Raw genomic sequence first — 18,283 nt, forward strand, 5'->3', positions numbered from 1 at the left:
GTATCAATGCAACTTTCATGAAGTAAAATCATTAAAAGGCTTCCTTCCGCTGGAAAAAATTGTTCCTGACCGTGAACAGCAACAGAAGTTACATTTATTACGCCATTAGATGGCGGCAAAGATTGTTTTTATGAGCAAGTCACGCAGTTGCAAAAACTTTTATATTGAAACTTGTTGTGAACACGGAACAAGACGCAAATGACAAATGCTTTGATTAGTGCTGTCAGTGTCAGCAGGGCACAGGAAAACCCATTAAATGTTAAAAGGACAAGATCGCAGCGGACATTCAAACGGATTTTTATTATGAACATAGGACTGACCTGAAGGAAAATGCTAAATTTGAATGCAGGTAATAAACTCGGTTACTCGATATCTCTCTCACAATACTCTTCTACATAAGCTTCAGTGAACAAAATCAATAGAGAACAATCATATGTTTACGTTGCTAAGACAGACGCAGTAACATACGTATTCAGTGGCGCAGTGATATTATGTAATGCGGTCAACTGTATGTTTTCTGGAATTTTACAACGGCTTTGAACGCGGCTCAACCAATCAGAATCAAGGGCCGGAACTATCCGTTTTATAAAATGTAAACAAGCTCTTTGCTGTTACACTGTACACATACTATACAGGTGCTGGTCATATAATTAGAATATCATCAAAATTTGATTTATTTCACTAATTCCATTCAAAAAGTGAAACTTGTATATTATATTCATTCATTACACACAGACTGATATATTTCAAATGTTTATTTCTTTTAATTTTGATGATTATAACTGACAACTAAGGAAAATCCCAAATTTAGTATCTCAGAAAATTAGAATATTGAGAAAAGGTTCAATATTGAAGACACCTGGTGCCACACTCTAATCAGCTAATTAACTCAAAACACCTGCAAAGGCCTTTAAATGGTCTCTCAGTCTAGTTCTTTAGGCTACACAATCATGGGGAAGACTGCTGACTTGACAGTTGTCCAAAAGACGACCACTGACACCTTGCACAAGGAGGGCAAGACACAAAAGGTCATTGCAAAAGAGGCTGGCTGTTCACAGAGCTCTGTGTCCAAGCACATTAATAGAGAGGCAAAGGGAAGGAAAAGATGTGGTAGAAAAAAGTGTACAAGCAATAGGGATAACCGCACCCTGGAGAGGATTGTGAAACAAAACCCATTCAAAAATGTGGGGGAGATTCACAAAGAGTGGACTGCGGCTGGAGTCAGTGCTTCAAGAACCACTACGCACAGACGTATGCAAGACATGGGTTTCAGCTGTCGCATTCCTTGTGTCAAGCCACTCTTGAACAACAGACAGCGTCAGAAGCGTCTCGCCTGGGCTAAAGACAAAAAGGACTGGACTGCTGCTGAGTGGTCCAAAGTTATGTTCTCTGATGAAAGTAAATTTTGCATTTCCTCTGGAAATCAGGGTCCCAGAGTCTGGAGGAAGAGAGGAGAGGCACACAATCCACGTTGCTTGAGGTCCAGTGTAAAGTTTCCACAGTCAGTGATGGTTTGGGGTGCCATGTCATCTGCTGGTGTTGGTCCACTGTGTTTTCTGAGGTCCAAGGTCAACGCAGCCATATACCAGGAAGTTTTAGAGCACTTCATGCTTCCTGCTGCTGACCAACTTTATGGAGATGCAGATTTCATTTTCCAACAGGACTTGGCACCTGCACACAGTGCCAAAGCTACCAGTACCTGGTTTAAGGACCATGGTATCCCTGTTCTTAATTGGCCAGCAAACTCGCCTGACCTTAACTCCATAGAAAATCTATAGGGTACTGTGAAGAGGAAGATGTGATATGCCAGACCCAACAATGCAGAAGAGCTGAAGGCCACTATCAGAGCAACCTGGGCTCCTATAACACCTGAGCACTGCCACAGACTGATCAACTCCATGCCATGCCGCATTGCTGCAGTAATTCAGGCAAAAGGAGCCCCAACTAAGTATTGAGTGCTGTACATGCTCATACTTTTCATGTTCATACTTTTCAGTTGGCCAAGATTTCTAAAAATCCTTTCTTTGTATTGGTCTTAAGTAATATTCTAATTTTCTGAGATACTGAATTTGGGATTTTCCTTAGTTGTCAGTTATAATCATCAAAATTAAAATAAATAAACATTTGAAATATATCAGTCTGTGTGTAATGAATGAATATAATATACAAGTTTCACTTTTTGAATGGAATTAGTGAAATAAATCAACTTTTTGATGATATTCTAATTATATGACCAGCACCTGTACACTGAATTCTGAAAAGTTTTTTTTTTTTTTTTTTAATGGCTGCTGATGTGCGTAAATTTATGAATTATATGGGCTTTTGGTTATTTAGTGTTCTTTTTTTGATCAAGTTTTTTTTTTAATTTGTTTTCACATTATACAGAAAGGAGAAACACACATAACTAAACCCCCCATCCCCCAAACAGCCGACATAAACATAAAGACACTATACATAATCAGATGTCCATAAAGAAAAATAAATAGCATGAAGTAAATGTAAATACAGTTAAAAAAAAATACAGAATGCAAAAATACAGTTAAAAAAATAAGCAATAAGTAAAAAAAGATTTTTTACATTGCCATGTTGTCTGCTACCATTCCCTCAACAAAAGTTAAGAAAGGCTTCCAGATATTATAAAATGTTTCAGCAGACCCTCTGACTGTATGTCTAATTGTCTCCAATTTAAGATGGCACATTCCATTTAAATAGTATCAGTCTCCTAGCCAGAAGAGAACAGAAGGCCAACATGTTAAATTCCCTTTTACTAAGAGAGGTGTTTTCTGGGGCCACACCAGACAATGCAATAAATGGGGACGGCTCTACTACCTCTCCAAATACCCCAGAAAAGGTCTCATTTGGTGTTCTTTTGGAGTCTCCAAGTGTCTTCTTTTGGAAAGACACCTACATTTAACTTGAAAAAAGCTTGCAGAAAACTGGGACACGGGGCACAGGAAACGATTGTCTGAGTTTTCCATACTAAATCCTCTTCACACACACTACTACATACAAATGGCTCCTGAAGACAAAAAAGCTGATGACATACATTGCAGGCGCCCTTTTATACTCACAGGCACACCGGTAAAGACTTCATGGACTGTCATCGGCCAGTAAAATTGTTGTGTTTACACACGTGCTTCAGACATGGTCATGCTGATGACGTTCCCAATAGTGTCAATCCAAGAAGCAGTGTTTCATTCCCCTTTCTCAGGGAACCATCTTTACAGTCGTAATCTGAGGCATTTTACTGTATTTTTGATCAAATAATTGCAGCCTTGGTGAGCATAAGAGACCTCTTTCAAAAACCATATAAAAATCTTACCAACCTTACCAATTTTTGAATGGAATATACAAATATAAATGCACAGAAATATATTACTGAAACAATGTAAGAATACATGAACCCATATAAAAAATTAACAATCTTGATTTAGAAAATGTTCAAGCATCATGCATGGACAATCCCAGGTCCTATATCCGATATATTTTACAGTATGTCTAAAGTTTTTTGTTAGACAGTGCTGAAACTATGAAAAACTAACTTCTTGGAATTTCACTAGTATTTGACTTCATTAGTATTTGGCATTTTGACACGCTCCAGAGATATTGAGATTGTGGGTGGAGGGATGCTCAAGGGGGAATGAACTTTTTTTCAACCTGTAACTCGGTGGCAAATGCAGCCCTGAGGGACACACAGCGGGTGCAGGACTGAGGTGTTTCATTATAGCTGGAAAGCAAGCATTTCCCCATTAGTGCAGAAATAAGTGTGGATTTAAAAAAAAAAAAAAACACACCACTAAACTCAAACTGCCCTGAAACCAGCTTTATCTGCCATTTTTAGTCAGTAAAATAAGTTATTTTGGATATCCACCTGACTGCTGCATGAAGTATCTTTCTCAGAAAATTAGAAGACACTTGACGTTTAATATACACTAAAAGTTAAAATTAAAATGAGTTAAAAAGACTTAAAATGTGAGTTTTATCAAATTTAAGATTATAAAAAGTGGTTTGTTTAAAAATATTATAAATTTATGAGGTGGCAAGGTGTGTGGGGTAAAAGGCTCACCAGCTTGGGGCAGAAGGCACAAAGTATTGATACAAATACTTTAGCTAAAATAATATGTTTTGGATAATGTCTAAGTTATTACTTGTTCAAAACATTCAATTTAGCAACGTTTGTACTATTTTTGGTTTATTTTGATAAATAAAAGAATTTGTTTTTGTTCAATAAAAATATTGTCATTAAAATGTTAATTTTAAAAATACAGAAATCACAATTCGGTATAATGTGATTATTACGGTGCATTCACATGGGGCGTCGGCATTAACACTTCTCATTTACTTTGAATGGGTTACGTCATGTGTTGCCGAATTGAATTGTGGGTTCCGTTGTGTTGCGTCACTGACATTTTTTTCGGCAGAAGTTGAGAAATTTTAAACTTTTCAAGCACCAACATAGGTGTCAGCCAATCAAATCACCTTATGCAAATATCCTAGCGCAGACGCTAGCCAATTGACCCTTCGCAAAGACCCACCCCCCTAAGTTACTGTTGCTATGTCCGACAAGCCATTGCACCGTCATGCCACACTTCATGTTCTCATGTAGTGAAAAATACATCTTGGAGCAAAGAGGACACTGACAACGCGCCAACAGACAAGACAGAGGAAGTTACTTTTGGTATGAAACAAAGTCTTAGCTTTCAAATTTTTGTCATTTAATATAATTTTGTTCATTTTTCATGTGTAGTGACAGATTGCTGTAGCGCCTTAGTTCAAGCGACACGTAAACTGATCATCTCTTCCTAGTTTTTGCATGAAATAAACATTAATGAACATCAGAAAGTATGTTGTTTTAACCGCGGAAAGACGTCAATACACACGAGTTCAAGTTCAAGTCCACTGACGTTAATCTACTAACTCTCCTGCCTGGTTTGTTTGTCAGACAAAATGGCGGATTCAGCTTTATGATTGGTCAGATCACCTGTCAATCAAACTCCCGGCGAAGGGTGAATTGCGTTCATGCAACACTGGAAAGTAATGTGATGGTTGTTGTCACTATAACGGTCGCATCAGCACCAAACTTCAGATGCCCTCCATCAAGCAGAGATGGCGACGCTCCGTGTGAATGCAGCATTAAACTTAAAAAGAATATGAGTAAATAAACGTGAGCGCAAAGTAAAAACGCTGCACTGTTGTGTGTTCTTCAGTGTCACCATTTTAGAGCAGTTTGCAGTCCATGCATTTATGCCAAGTGATTGCTTATTAATCTACTGTTGACGAATTATGTGCATTTTATGGTGTGACTTTTGCGGTATGTTGTAGATAGTTCTAAATGTGCATATATGATCTCCCTTATCTGTTAGAATGAGCAGCTGGAAGTGGAATAGTGCATACATTTCAAAATAAAAGTCCCATTGTATTTTGGCCTCGTTTATATTTAAAAACAAAGTAAAGACAAAAAAATTCAAAAAACATTCAAAATTTATTGCTGTTCTTTAAACATTATTATTGTATCAGAAAACTAAATGCCTATTTTCTAGTTATGCATGTACGGTTTGTATCTGCTGGAATGGTGTTAGTCTGAAATTTCTAAAAGTGTATGTTTTGTCCAGCTAATGGGCTCATGTGTTCTATAGCAATACAACCCGGCAAGTCCTTTAACAGCGGCAGCATTTTGCAGCAGCAAATTGACGAGAAGTCATTTGTTTTTAATGAGATTGTCACTGTGAACGAAGCTTTACTGTATACTGTCTTCTGCTAACATTAAGCACTCTGATAATGAAAACTAAACTTTAGCTAGCTAGTTTCTTGTGGCATGCATGTCTTCAACAGTTTCCTGGCCATTATCCTCTCTGCCTCATTATTGGCTGATCTGACAGACGACTGATGAAAGGATTGACCAGTGAATCATTCACACTTATGGACTCATATTTTTACACGTCTGAGTCATGTGTTATGCTTTTTATCTAAAATTCATCTTGAGGAGCATCTTGGTCAATTTTTAGATGTACAAGTTTTCCTGGTTTGTCAGGGTCGCTGTGGGTTCTTAAAATGTCTTAAATTCAGTTTTAGCATAAAAAGTCATCTTAAATGGTATAACAAAAGTCTTAATTTTGATTTTTTTTTTTTTTTTCTTCCTATTTTAATAGATGGTAATAAGAATGCTTATTTTATCTCCCTCATATTTTAAACAAGCAGCTGGGAGTGGTAAATCAAAGACATTTCAAAATAAGAGTCCATAGATTTAAAAGGGGCATGAACTGCATTATTTTATTATTTTATGTTTCCTGGGGTGCACTTAATATGTTAGTATGATTTTTACATCAAAAATTGTCATAATTTAGAAATAAAAGGCATTTTTCCCACCCTGATTTTAGTCCTCTGATTGGACTTTGATTAAGGGGCGTGTCTGCTGGGAGACTTCAGTGTAAACACCCACTGCTATGATTGGCTAACAGTGTTGCATATGGAAATAGCTAAGTATTACATGTGGAATTCTTTCGAAAACTTTTAGCATGTTTAACTATTACAGTTCTCAATGTTTACTAATCGTGAAAAGTGTTGATTATAGCATTATATTTAGAAAGGTTGCAGTGATGAGCATTGCAGCTGATCACAGACATGTTGAGTGCAGTGACCTTGTCATTGTAACTCGATTTCTGCACATTAACAGATGCTTTCATCATAACTAACAGTGCAAACACAATGTAAATAAGAGATTCCTTAATTCTAACGGGAGTTTTGGCAAGAGTCTAGAACACTCGGGCTGTTTGACAGTTCCAGCGATTGTAAAGGGAGCGTTCTTTGGTCGTTTTCTATATATAATTTAATCAAAGTTTGAATTAACCCTCTGGAGTCTGAGGCTGATTTGGGGCCCTGGAGAAGTTTTGACATGCCCTGACATTTGTGCTTTTTTCAGTTGTTCATAAACATATTAATGGTAAAAGTGTCATTACACTTTATTCAGCATAAACTAGGCTACCATAATATGTGAGCGACATACATGTACATGTTTGTATTTTTGAAGGAATAACGTTTATACGTGGTTATTAAAAAAAACAAAAAACTTTAGTCACTGAAATAAGGCCAAAAAAACAAATATTAAATATTTGTTCACAAGACTTCTGGGTATTGGAGGTTGTAGACTAGAATTTTTGCTTCAAAATTATTCTGCCTACTCGTTCATATGAAACAATATATTGATTTAAATTTTGTAAGACACTTTTTGTCAAGACACACAGTATGCATGGAGGTGTGAATCTTCATGAATAATGCTGTGATTCACACCTGAGAAGACAAAGACCTGCATAATGACCTGCATAATGAGCCCTTTCAGTCAGGTAGGCTATGTGAAAAAACCCTCTGATAACAGGATTATATCAGCTGTATTAATGTAAATATAATGTCCACTCTTGACAGAAAACCTGATTTTTGTGATCTCATGCATGCACGTATTATTGTACAACATGTGAAGAAAATTTTGTGTAGGCCTATTATAGTTTAAATTACAGTAGTCAAAAGATTGGACGCATTTCTATTATAATGTTTTTAAAAGCAGTCTAATGTTCATCATGCTGTACTGTATATCAAAAATACAGAAAAAACAGCAATACTGTGAAATATTATTACAATTTAAAATAATGGTTTTCTATTTTAATATACTTTAAAATATAATGTATTTCTGTGATGCAAAGCGTCTGAACATTCATGTTACCTCTATGGCATTTCATATAGGCTTTTAGCTTATAAATAGAAATAAAAGAATAGAAATATTGATGGATTCCCATATGTTCATGTCAATTTTCTATACAGAGGAGTAATATTTATTCAATATTTATTGTCATCACTATGAGCACTGGATACTCTGATGTACTGTGTTTTCAATTCATACTTGCAGCCGGAGGGCGCTTTGTGCACATTTAGTCCACAAATGACTCGTGATGAAGAACAGGCATACCATGTGACATTCCAGGAACTAACAGAGGATTCCAGAGATAGACACTTTTGAAGATAATAAATACATTATTGTGACGATGTATGCATGCATTGCCTCAGAATTTGCGTCTGAATAGCGCTCTCTCCGTGGGCGTGGCCGAATTAGTGGAAAATAAGCTGATTCCCGGACGTCTGACATGTCTCTCTTTTTATACAGATTACATAAACAGAGAATTTTTGTTTTTGATTTGACTTGATTTAATGATTTAAAACATGACATTTCAATGTTTCTTTAGACATAAGTCTAATTTTTGTGTGATAAGTATTCACTAAGTTACACTTCATTTTCTGAGAACTATCAGATTGGACTTTGTTCAGAGGGAGACAACAGATCACGCATCATGTTAGTTTTCTTTATTTTGCAAAAAGCACAACATTTTGTTTTTACTCTGAGTGTACACAAATAAAAGAAGACATTCTATAGTTTCAATTGATAAATTACTTCTGTCTCTATGACAAAAAATGACGGAGTATTTTAAATCTGTTTTGCTGCAATGTGAAAAAAATTCTGCAAAACGTGCCGGCGCATTTCCCAACAGGGTTAAAGATTATTTTCATCCTACTAAGAGAAACAATGTGAAGTTGACCATTTAGTCACTGGTTTTATTTACTGACAATTAATGATTTTGAGACAAAAACATGACTGTAGGCCTAAATGAATCATTACATATCAGATATCACTGGTCACTGGTGTTTTTGGTTAGACATGTACACATAATCCATACATATCAAACAATCTGTAACAAAGCAATAGTGACAAAGTAAAACGTCTCGGTTACGTATGTAACCCTCGTTCCCTGAAGGAGGGAACGGAGACGTACGTCAGTAGTGACCGACGAATTGGGATATCGCTAGAGAGCCCTATCAGCTTCGAGTGAACTACAACAGGCCAATGAAGTTGGCGTGCGATATTTGCATAATGCGCACCGCCCCCGCCAGGTGGTATAAATAGGGGAGCAGATGCAATCGCACTCTGTTTTTCGCTGAGGAGACAACCTAGTCTGCACTACAGCGAGGGTACAGCAACTGTGGCGACGGGACGTACGTCTCCGTTCCCTCCTTCAGGGAACGAGGGTTACATACGTAACCGAGACGTTCCCTTTCAGTCGGTCACGTTCGACGTACGTCAGTAGTGACCGACGAATTGGGATCCCAAATAAAGCGCCACAGTATGAACCCCTTCCAGTGCCCAGCGCAAGCTCTAGCCACCCGGCGCACCAGTGGGACGGGGAAGGGGGCGAGCTTACGCCGAGAGAGTCTACTGCTGTTCCGATATACCCACTAAGTAAACTAGACTACACTGGGGAAGCGAACCCGTAGGGGACGCTGCAGAGATCACTACCCACCTGTAGGGGAGGAATTTACGTGGAGAGTACACATATGGACTGGCCGTGGGCAGTACGCATATGGAGTCCCTGGGATGGCTCCACCTGGGTAGGGGGGAGACTCATCTGACAGGTGACAGCAGAGCTGGCTCTGCTAGGGAAAGACACGGGCTCGCCGTAGGGAGTTGACCGTGGACAAATACACACATGGGACCGCTCACGTGGAGGGGTCACGACATGTGGAACCCAGCCAAACGTCAACGTCGGTGACGGAGGTTTGGCCTGGCATCAGACACTCCGCAATGTCCGAGCCGAAGGGGGAGGCGGAGGAACTCGACAGGGTTCGCCAAGCGGGGAACTCGACTGGAGTAAAAAGGATGCACGTATCCGGCCCAGGGGGCGGGAGTGGCATTGCAAGCCGACACTAGAACGGGCTCTTCGCGTCTACCGGCTGGTGGAAGCGAGTACATGGGAAGATACCGGTTCTACACGAAGGCTATAGAATCTAGCGAACGTGTTAGGTGTCGCCCAGCCCGCAGCTCTACAGATATCTGTCAGCGAGGAGCCGTGCGCCAGCGCCCAGGAAGAGGCCACTCCTCTGGTGTAGTGGGCTCTCAACCTGAGCGGGCAAGGCACGCCCTGGGACTCATACGCCAGGGCGATGGCGTCCACTATCCAGTGGGCCATCCTCTGCTTGGAGACAGCCTTTCCCTTCTGCTGGCCTCCGTAACAGACAAAGAGCTGATCTGAGGTCCTAAAGCTTCGCGTTCTGTCCACGTACAGGCGCAGAGCGTGGACGGGAGAGAGCAAAGCTAGGGCTGGGTCTGCCTCCTCCGAAGGCAGCGCTTGCAGGTTCACTACCTGATCTCGAAAGGGAGTGGTAGGAACCTTGGGCACATATCCAGGCCGGGGTCTCAGGATAACGTGAGAGTCACCGGGCCCGAATTCCAGGCACGATTCGTCAACCGAAAATGCGTGCAGGTCCCCTACCCTCTTGAGCGAGGCCAATGCAACCAGGAGGACGGTCTTTAGGACAGTACTTTTAACTCGACTGATTGCAAAGGCTCGAAGGGACGACCCCGGAGAGATGTAAGAACCAGGGTCAGATCCCAAGAGGGTACAGAGGGGGGCCAGGGAGGATTAGTCTCCTCGCCCCCCTCAAGAACCTGACGATCAGATCGTGCTTCCCTAGCGATTTACCATCAACTGCATAGTGATGTGCGGCGACAGCGGCAACATACACCTTGAGGGTGGAGGGAGACAGCCTTCGCTCCAGGCCCTCTTGCAGAAAGGAAAGCACGGTTCTGACCGAACATGATCGGGGGTCCTCTCGCTCTGGTTGAGAGGAACACCATTCGACGAATAGGTTCCACTTCAGCGCATAGAGGTTCCTCGTAGAAGGAGCTCTAGCGGAAGTGATGGTGTCTGCGACCGCTTGCGGGAGATCACTCAGAACCTCCGCGTCCCGTCCAGGGACCACACATGGAGTTTCCACAGGTGGGGACGCGGGTGCCAGAGGGTGCCCCGTCTCTGAGTCAGGAGGTCCTTCCTCAGAGGAATGGGCCAGGGAGGTGCTGTCGCGAGGAGCGTAAGGTCCGAGAACCAGGTCCGAGTGGGCCAGTATGGAGCCACTAACAAGACCTGCTCCTCGTCCTCCCTGACTTTGCACAGGAGCTGTGCGAGAAGGCTCACTGGGGGAAACGCATATTTGCGTAGGCCCCGGGGCCAGCTGATTGCCAGGGCATCCATGCCGAGCGTGCCGCCGGTCAGGGAATAGAACTGGCAGTGGGCAGTCTCCGGGAGGCGAACAGATCTATCTGTGCCTCGCCAAAGCGCTGCCAGATCAGCTGGACCACCTGGGGACGGAGTCGCCATTCGCCCGGAAGCGGAGGCTGCCGTGAGAGCTCGTCGGCTGCACGGTTGAGCACGCCTGGGGCGTGAATGGCACGAAGCGACCTCAGATGCTTCTGACTCCATAGCAAGAGATGGCGGGCGAGTTGCGACATACGGCGGGAGCGTAGACCACCCTGATGGTTGATGTACGCAACGGCCGCAGTGTTGTCCGAGCGGACCAGTACGTGCTTGTCTGTCAACAGCTCCTGGAAGCGGCCCAGTGCAAGACGTACTGCTAGCAACTCGAGGCAATTGATATGCCAATGCAGTTGGGGCCCCGTCCACAGACCCGATGCTGCATGCCCGTTGTACGTGGCCCCCCACACCGTGGCAGAGGCATCTGTGTGGACCACAGCATGCCTGGACACTTGTTCGAGGGGAACTCCAGCCCGCAGGAACGAAGAGTCTGACCACTTGGTGAGGGTGCGACAGCAGTTCGGTGTCACGGGGACACGGAACGTACCGCGCTGCCACGCCCATCTCGGGACCCGGCCGCGGAGCCAGTGTTGAAGCGGCCTCATATGAAGCAATCCGAGCGGCATGACTGCGGCTGCGGATGCCATATGCCCCAGGAGCCTCTGAAAGAGTTTCAGTGGGGCCGCCGTCCTGCGCTTGAGCGTACTCAGGCAGGTCAACACTGACTGGACGCGCTCCTCGGAGAGGCGCGCGGTCCAGGCGACCGAATCCAGTTCCCTACTGAGATAAGAGATCCTCTGCCCGGGGGAGAGTTTGCTCTTGTCCCAGTTGACCCGAAGACCCAACCGACTGAGGTGAGCTAACACCATGTCCCCGTGTTCGCACAACTGCTCCCACGAGCTGGCCAGGATGAGCCAGTCGTCGAGGTAGTTGAGATGCGAACGCCCTGTTCCTTGAGCGGAACAATGGCCGCCTCCGCAACCTTCGTAAAGACGCGGGGCGACAGGGCCAGCCCGAAGGGTAGGACTTTGTACTGATATGCCCGACCCTCGAACGCAAACCGTAGGAGTCTGTGACGAGGCAGAATCGAGACATGAAAGTACGCGTCCTTCAGGTCGATCGCTGCAAACCAATCCTGGGGACGGATGCATTTGAAAATGCACTTCTGCATAAGCATCTTGAACGGCAGCCTGAGAAGGGACCGATTCAGGACACGCAGATCCAGGATTGGCCGTAGCCCACCGCCCTTCTTGGGTACAATGAAGTAGGGGCTGGAGAACCCTGACTTCAAATCGGCTGGAGGGACCGGCTCGACTGCATCCTTCGCCAGGAGGACAGCAATCTCCGCCCAGAGAACAGGTGCATTGTCCAGGGACACACGAGTGTAATGGACACCCCTGAACACCGGGGGACGCCGGGCGAACTGAATCGCATAGCCGAGTCTGATGGTACAAATGAGCCAGCGGGACGGGCTGGAAAGCGCTAGCCAGGCTTCCAGACACCGAACCAGCGGGACCAAATGGACCACAGACGTACCGGGCGTGGGGCAGCGAGGTAGAGTGCTGGACCCGACTCGGACGGCATAGCGGCCCGTAGTGTGGTCAGACTCTGCAAGGTGGCAGTGTGAATGGGAGACGGCACATGGGAGGCGGCCTCAACCAACACACTGGGACCTGCTGGCGAAGTGAGAGGGGGCTGAGAGTGGCGAGGTGGGGCCTCGCGCACTGCCAGCCGCGCCCTCTTGGGACCTGGAGGGTCAGAAAACAGTTCTACTCCGTGGGCACCGCTGGTCTCCGGAGAGCCAGCGGCGGAACAAACCAAATTCTGCACCCGGCCCTCCTCCGGGGAGGGAGCGATGCGGGCATCGTCTCCCGAAGAACTGTTTACCTCAGCTCCAGGTCACCAGTTTCTCCAGGACCGCTTCTCGCTAGCCAAGTGGCTTGGCTGCGGGCTGAGCGGGCTGGATTTTAGGCCAGCTTGTGAGATGAGAGCATCGAGAAAGCGTACTTAGACGATGACACACCTCTGCAAGGCTAGCCAGGGGTGTTTCCGGACCACCATGGTAGACATTGTCTGGCCAGGGGCCTGCGCTATGACTTGCATCATGCGTAGCTCAACCCCGACTCAGAACTACCCATATGCAATGAGTGCTTTGGCCTTCCACAGACTTGCCGGGGGCCAAGACCCATGCAGGGCAGAGGTGGTGTGCCCGTAGCACTGCCACCCCACCACAGAGGGTAGTGAGAGAGAAAAAACTTAATGCAGATATGACCCTTTTGGTGTTCCATATTTGGCACCAAGAAAGGCTTCTAAACTGCCAAGTTTTTCATGCACGTCCAGGCTAAGACAGGGGGCGGGGCAAGGCGAGTACGCGTCACACCACGCCCCCAGGGGCCCGGGAAAGCATGGTCGTTAACTCTGAATCTGATTCAGCATGAGCACATCACAACCGTGGGACGCTCAGCCTCATCTTCATGTCCAGAGCCCAACAACCCTCTCTCCAATGTAGCAGTCGACATCTGATCCTCTGCTGGAGCCCTGACTAAGATGCTAGGTCCCCCATGAGAAGGACCAGCAATCCACCCAGAAGCTACCAGCCATGTGAGAGAGTGAACGTGGTCGTCTAACTGAACGACACACGGCGCTGAGCGCCGACGTGGCCATGTTTTTACCAAACATAAACCACCCACGAACACAGTCACAGCATGTTTGCGATGCGCTAGAGGAGTGGGGGGCCCACGGAGATTGGCTCGGCAGGTAATGCCCCACTGTGATCCTCTGGTCACCCTGGCTTATTCACCAAAAGTAGTACTTTTCTGATTCAGAAAGAGAAACTAGATCGGGGAATAGGTGAGGGGACTCCACCTCGTTTGAGGCACTCGAGTCTCGACCACGCATCTAGAGCGCCGAACAACGCGCTGGGTTGCCATGGCAACGCGCGCTGTCAGCCGGCAGCTCGACGGCACACGGCGCGCTGAGCGCTCAAGCCCTTACGAGAAAGGCAAGACGAACAACGCGCCGACGTGGGCATGCTCTCTTTTTTTACAAGAGAATATGAACCACCCACAAACACAGTCTCAGCACGCTAAGCAGACATGAGAGAAAGTGATTGTGGCCGTCAGTGAGGATAGGAAACGACCGCCTCCAGAAACGCACAGACAGAATGACGTCTTGAAAAAGACGCAGTGTCTGTCTGTGAAGCTCTTTTAGAAGCTCTTGTTCTTTGTGCCGAAGCACACAGGGAACAGCCGCGATGTGACTGCAGGTACACTTTTCACTCCCTGAGTCACACACACAGAGGAACCGGCCCAAATCGCAAACCAACGGGGCAAATAATGCTGTGAAAACAGCAGTTGAGAGCTGTATAACAGCTCGAGAAGCTCACTCTGGGAAGCTCGCGGCCTCGCTGTAAGGTGCCATAAAGCCAGCACTGTAGAACAAAAGCTCTTCAAAGGCTTGCGAAGTCACTTCTCAGACTAACAGCAGGAACACACAGGTTGGCTCCGAAGCGAAAGACAGAGTGCGATTGCATCTGCTCCCCTATTTATACCACCTGGCGGGGGCGGTGCGCATTATGCAAATATCGCACGCCAACTTCATTGGCCTGTTGTAGTTCACTCGAAGCTGATAGGGCTCTCTAGCGATATCCCAATTCGTCGGTCACTACTGACGTACGTCGAACGTGACCGACTGAAAGGGAAACTTTTTTACTCACATAAGTGTGTTGCACCATTCCTGTCGGATCCAATATAGAAGCCACAGCATTGTGTTTTTTAATTTCAGGCTCTGCAAATCCAATGCAGCTACTGTTTTTTTCCACAACCTGGCACTGCACAACTCTTGCACTCTTCAAATGCAAGTTTATTGCTTAGTTGCTCGATCCAGTGTTAACGTCATGTCTGTTATGTACCTATTACTACTTGTCGTGCTCGAATCAGTGGGCGGGGCTACAGTGGTAACAATGTAGAAGTAGGCGTTGATCTTTTTCTGCAGAGGCGGTTTTTCACGTCTCTATGACATAATAAATAGGCACATTCCACAACGAGACTTAATCTGGGCTTGGTTTCAATAAAAGCTGTTTTTGGACTAACAAGGAAGTTTTCAGCTCTGAAACTTACAGGATATTCTTGAAGTATGATGACCTGTTATATGTCAAAAGCTCAAGGAAATTTTGATTTATCAATTCATGATCCCTTTAACTAGTAATTTGTTTATTGCCATTCTTTGAACACATTATTGTGTCGGCAAACTCTGATATTGTTCAACCTCTAATTTATATTGATGTATACACCAATCAGGCATAACATTATGACCACATTCCTAATATTGTATTCGTCCCCCATTTGCTGCCAAAACAGCCCTGACCCTTCGAGGCATGGACTCCACTAGACCCCTGAAGGTGTGCTGCGGTATCTGGCACCAAGATGTTAGCAGCAGATCCTTTAAGTCCTGTAAGTTGCGAGGTGGGGCCTCCATGGATCTGACTTGTTTTTTCAGCACATCCCACAGATGCTTGATTGGATTGAGATCTAGGGAATTTGGAGGCCACACCTCAAACTCGTTGTGCTCCTCAAACTTTTCCTAAACCATTTTTGCTTTGTGGTCGGGCGCATTATCCTGCTGAAAGAGGCCACAGCCACCAGGGAATGTCTTTTCCATGAAAGGGTGTACATTGTCTGCAACAATGCTTAGGTAGGTGGTATGTGTCTAAGTAACATCCATATGGATGGCAGGACCCAAGGTTTCCCAGCAGAACATTGCCCAAAGCATCACACTGCCTCCACCATCTTGTCTTCTTCCCATAGTGCATCCTGGTGCCATGTGTTCCCCAGGTAAGCGACGCACATGCATCCGGCCATCCATGTGATGTAAAAGAAAGCATGATTCATCAGACCACCTTCTTCCATTGCTCCGTGACAAAATGTTCACTTGCTGCCAAATATATCCCACCCACTAACAGGTGCCGTGATGAAGAGATAATCAGTGTTATTCACTTCACCTGTTAGTGGTCATAATGTTATGCCTGATCGGTGTATGTACATAAATCAATACATATGTATATATTGTATTTTAAATTTGTAGTTACTGATATAACCTTGTTGAATATGTTTATTTAAATTCAAAGAATCTCAAGGTCAGTGTACTATTTATTGTCTCCCTTAGGAGAAATTTGTTTTGGATGAGAAAACTGCTGCAACATCAACCCACAAAAACATGCATCATATATGTCATCATATACAGATTCAACAGTCAGCTATTCCTTTTGCATGGAACCAGAACAGTGGAACATGAATAACTTTTTGCTGTCTGATGCATCACTCCTTTAAAAGGTTCAGATATTGAAATCAGAGTTCGGTTATGCCGTTTGTATCAGCGAGAGTGAGATATGAACGCTTCTGACATTCAACTCTGCAGCTGACGGCAAACATTCACTTGCACACATGCGACTTTAAAAACACTTTCGTGACCCACAGGATCAAACATGTACGGTCGTGTAGATGATGATCGTTTAGAGCAGGTGACTCAAAGTTCAGAGACTGCAACTGACATCATCTCTCGTTGAGAGCCGGTCTCGAAAGGCCAGCTGCATGTGAGAAGGAACATGATATTTTGATTATTGTGAAGGGCTTGAGTGATCTGGAAAGGTCAGTGTAGATGTCAAGTGTTGTAGGTATTCCTGCGCCAGCGGATAATGAACTCTTGAGGGTTTTGGTCGGTAACGTCATCTCACCCCGGGCGCTTATTGATTTTGATGTTGTTATGGACTGCGAGGCTCATATTGATTTTGATGTCACTATGGACATTGTAGCCCAGGGATCATATGTTTATTGCAACCATGTTTGTGTAAGAACTAGGAAAAGACTCAAATACAAAGCTCCTCAGTCTTCATTGTCTTGTTATTTGACTTCCACCTCAATCGATATAGCCATGGAAACGGTCAACAGTAATAAAGCAACTAAAACCACAGTGTAGCATAATAAAATGACCTAGTAATTGCAGCGTAAGACTGTAAAACTGAGTGGTTGAAGGTGTGGGCAGGTAGCAGAAATGTTGCTGGTTCAAACCCAACAAAGACTGATCGCAGTTGTGCCCTTGATCAAGACTTTTAACGTCATAGGTATTATAAAGTGTCTGCTATATTTGACCAAAAGTCTGGGATCAGTAAGATTTATTTTTTTTAATTAATACTTTTATTCAGCAAAAATTAAAGGGGTCATATGATGGTATTTTAAAAATTCATTATTTTGTTTATTGAGTTAAAAGAAGGCTGATTTGGGGTCCTGGTGTAGTTTTGACATGCCCTGAAATTTGTGCTTTTTCAGTTGTTTATAAACATATTAGTGACAAAAGTCTAATTACACTGTATTCTGCAGAAACTAGGGTACAATAATATGTGAGCAACAAGTATGTACATGTTTGTATTACTGAGAGAATTACATATATGTGTGGTTTTTGAAAAAAAAATAAAAATAAAAAAATAAGTCACTGAAATAAGGCCTCAAAATACATACAAATTCTTTTTTTCACAAGACTTTTGGGAACTGTATATTTTAGTCTAGAGTTTTTGCTTCAAAATGATGTGGAAATTATCCTGCCTACTCGGACACATAAAACAATGTATTGATTTTAAATTTCTAAGACACTTTTTGTTTACACAGGCCATATGCGAAGAGGTGTGAATCTTCATGAATAATGCTGTGATTCACATCTGAGGAGATTAAGACCCTGCCCCTAATGAGACACATAATGAGCCATTCAGTCAGGAATGTGACTGAGTAAACTAAGAAAGAATGCAATGACAAAAGAAATATAAAATTTGTTTGAAGTGTATTTAAAATATAATTAACTATATAAATGAGAGTCAAAGACACATTTTGAGTACACAGTTATACCTGGAAATAAATCCTGTTCAAAGATAAAAGTGAACATCACATACCTGGCATTTGGTGTTTCTGCACTGGAGAAAAAAAAGAAGAAACTTTCCTGCTTCCATTCAGTGATCTCTGTATCATATTCATGCAGTCCAATGTGGGCAAATATCTGGTCACTATGATTCTCAAATCTGTGAGATAAAAGAAAAAAAAACCCTCTGTGAGCATGCTGATATCAGGATCATATCAGCTATTGTATTAACGTTAATATAATGTCCACTC

At 43.8% G+C, this 18,283-nt stretch overlaps 1 protein-coding gene across 5 annotated transcripts in view; it reads left to right on the forward strand.

Annotated features, from left to right (window-relative positions):
• Positions 1-18,283, forward strand: part of LOC127498478 (kelch-like protein 29) — a 243,050-nt gene that overhangs the window by 211,267 nt on the left and 13,500 nt on the right. The window contains exon 13 of one of the 5 annotated variants that reach the window (XM_051867840.1): positions 16,293-16,414. The exons of the other annotated variants lie outside the window; for them this stretch is intronic. Coding sequence (XP_051723800.1) covers positions 16,293-16,312 — 20 coding nt within the window. The 3' untranslated portion in view covers positions 16,313-16,414. Of the gene's footprint in view, positions 1-16,292; positions 16,415-18,283 lie in introns of those variants that run through there. 5 annotated transcript variants of the gene reach the window in all.

The sequence above is a fragment of the Ctenopharyngodon idella genome, chromosome 17 (assembly GCF_019924925.1).
Source record: "Ctenopharyngodon idella isolate HZGC_01 chromosome 17, HZGC01, whole genome shotgun sequence".
NCBI lineage: Eukaryota > Metazoa > Chordata > Actinopteri > Cypriniformes > Xenocyprididae > Ctenopharyngodon > Ctenopharyngodon idella.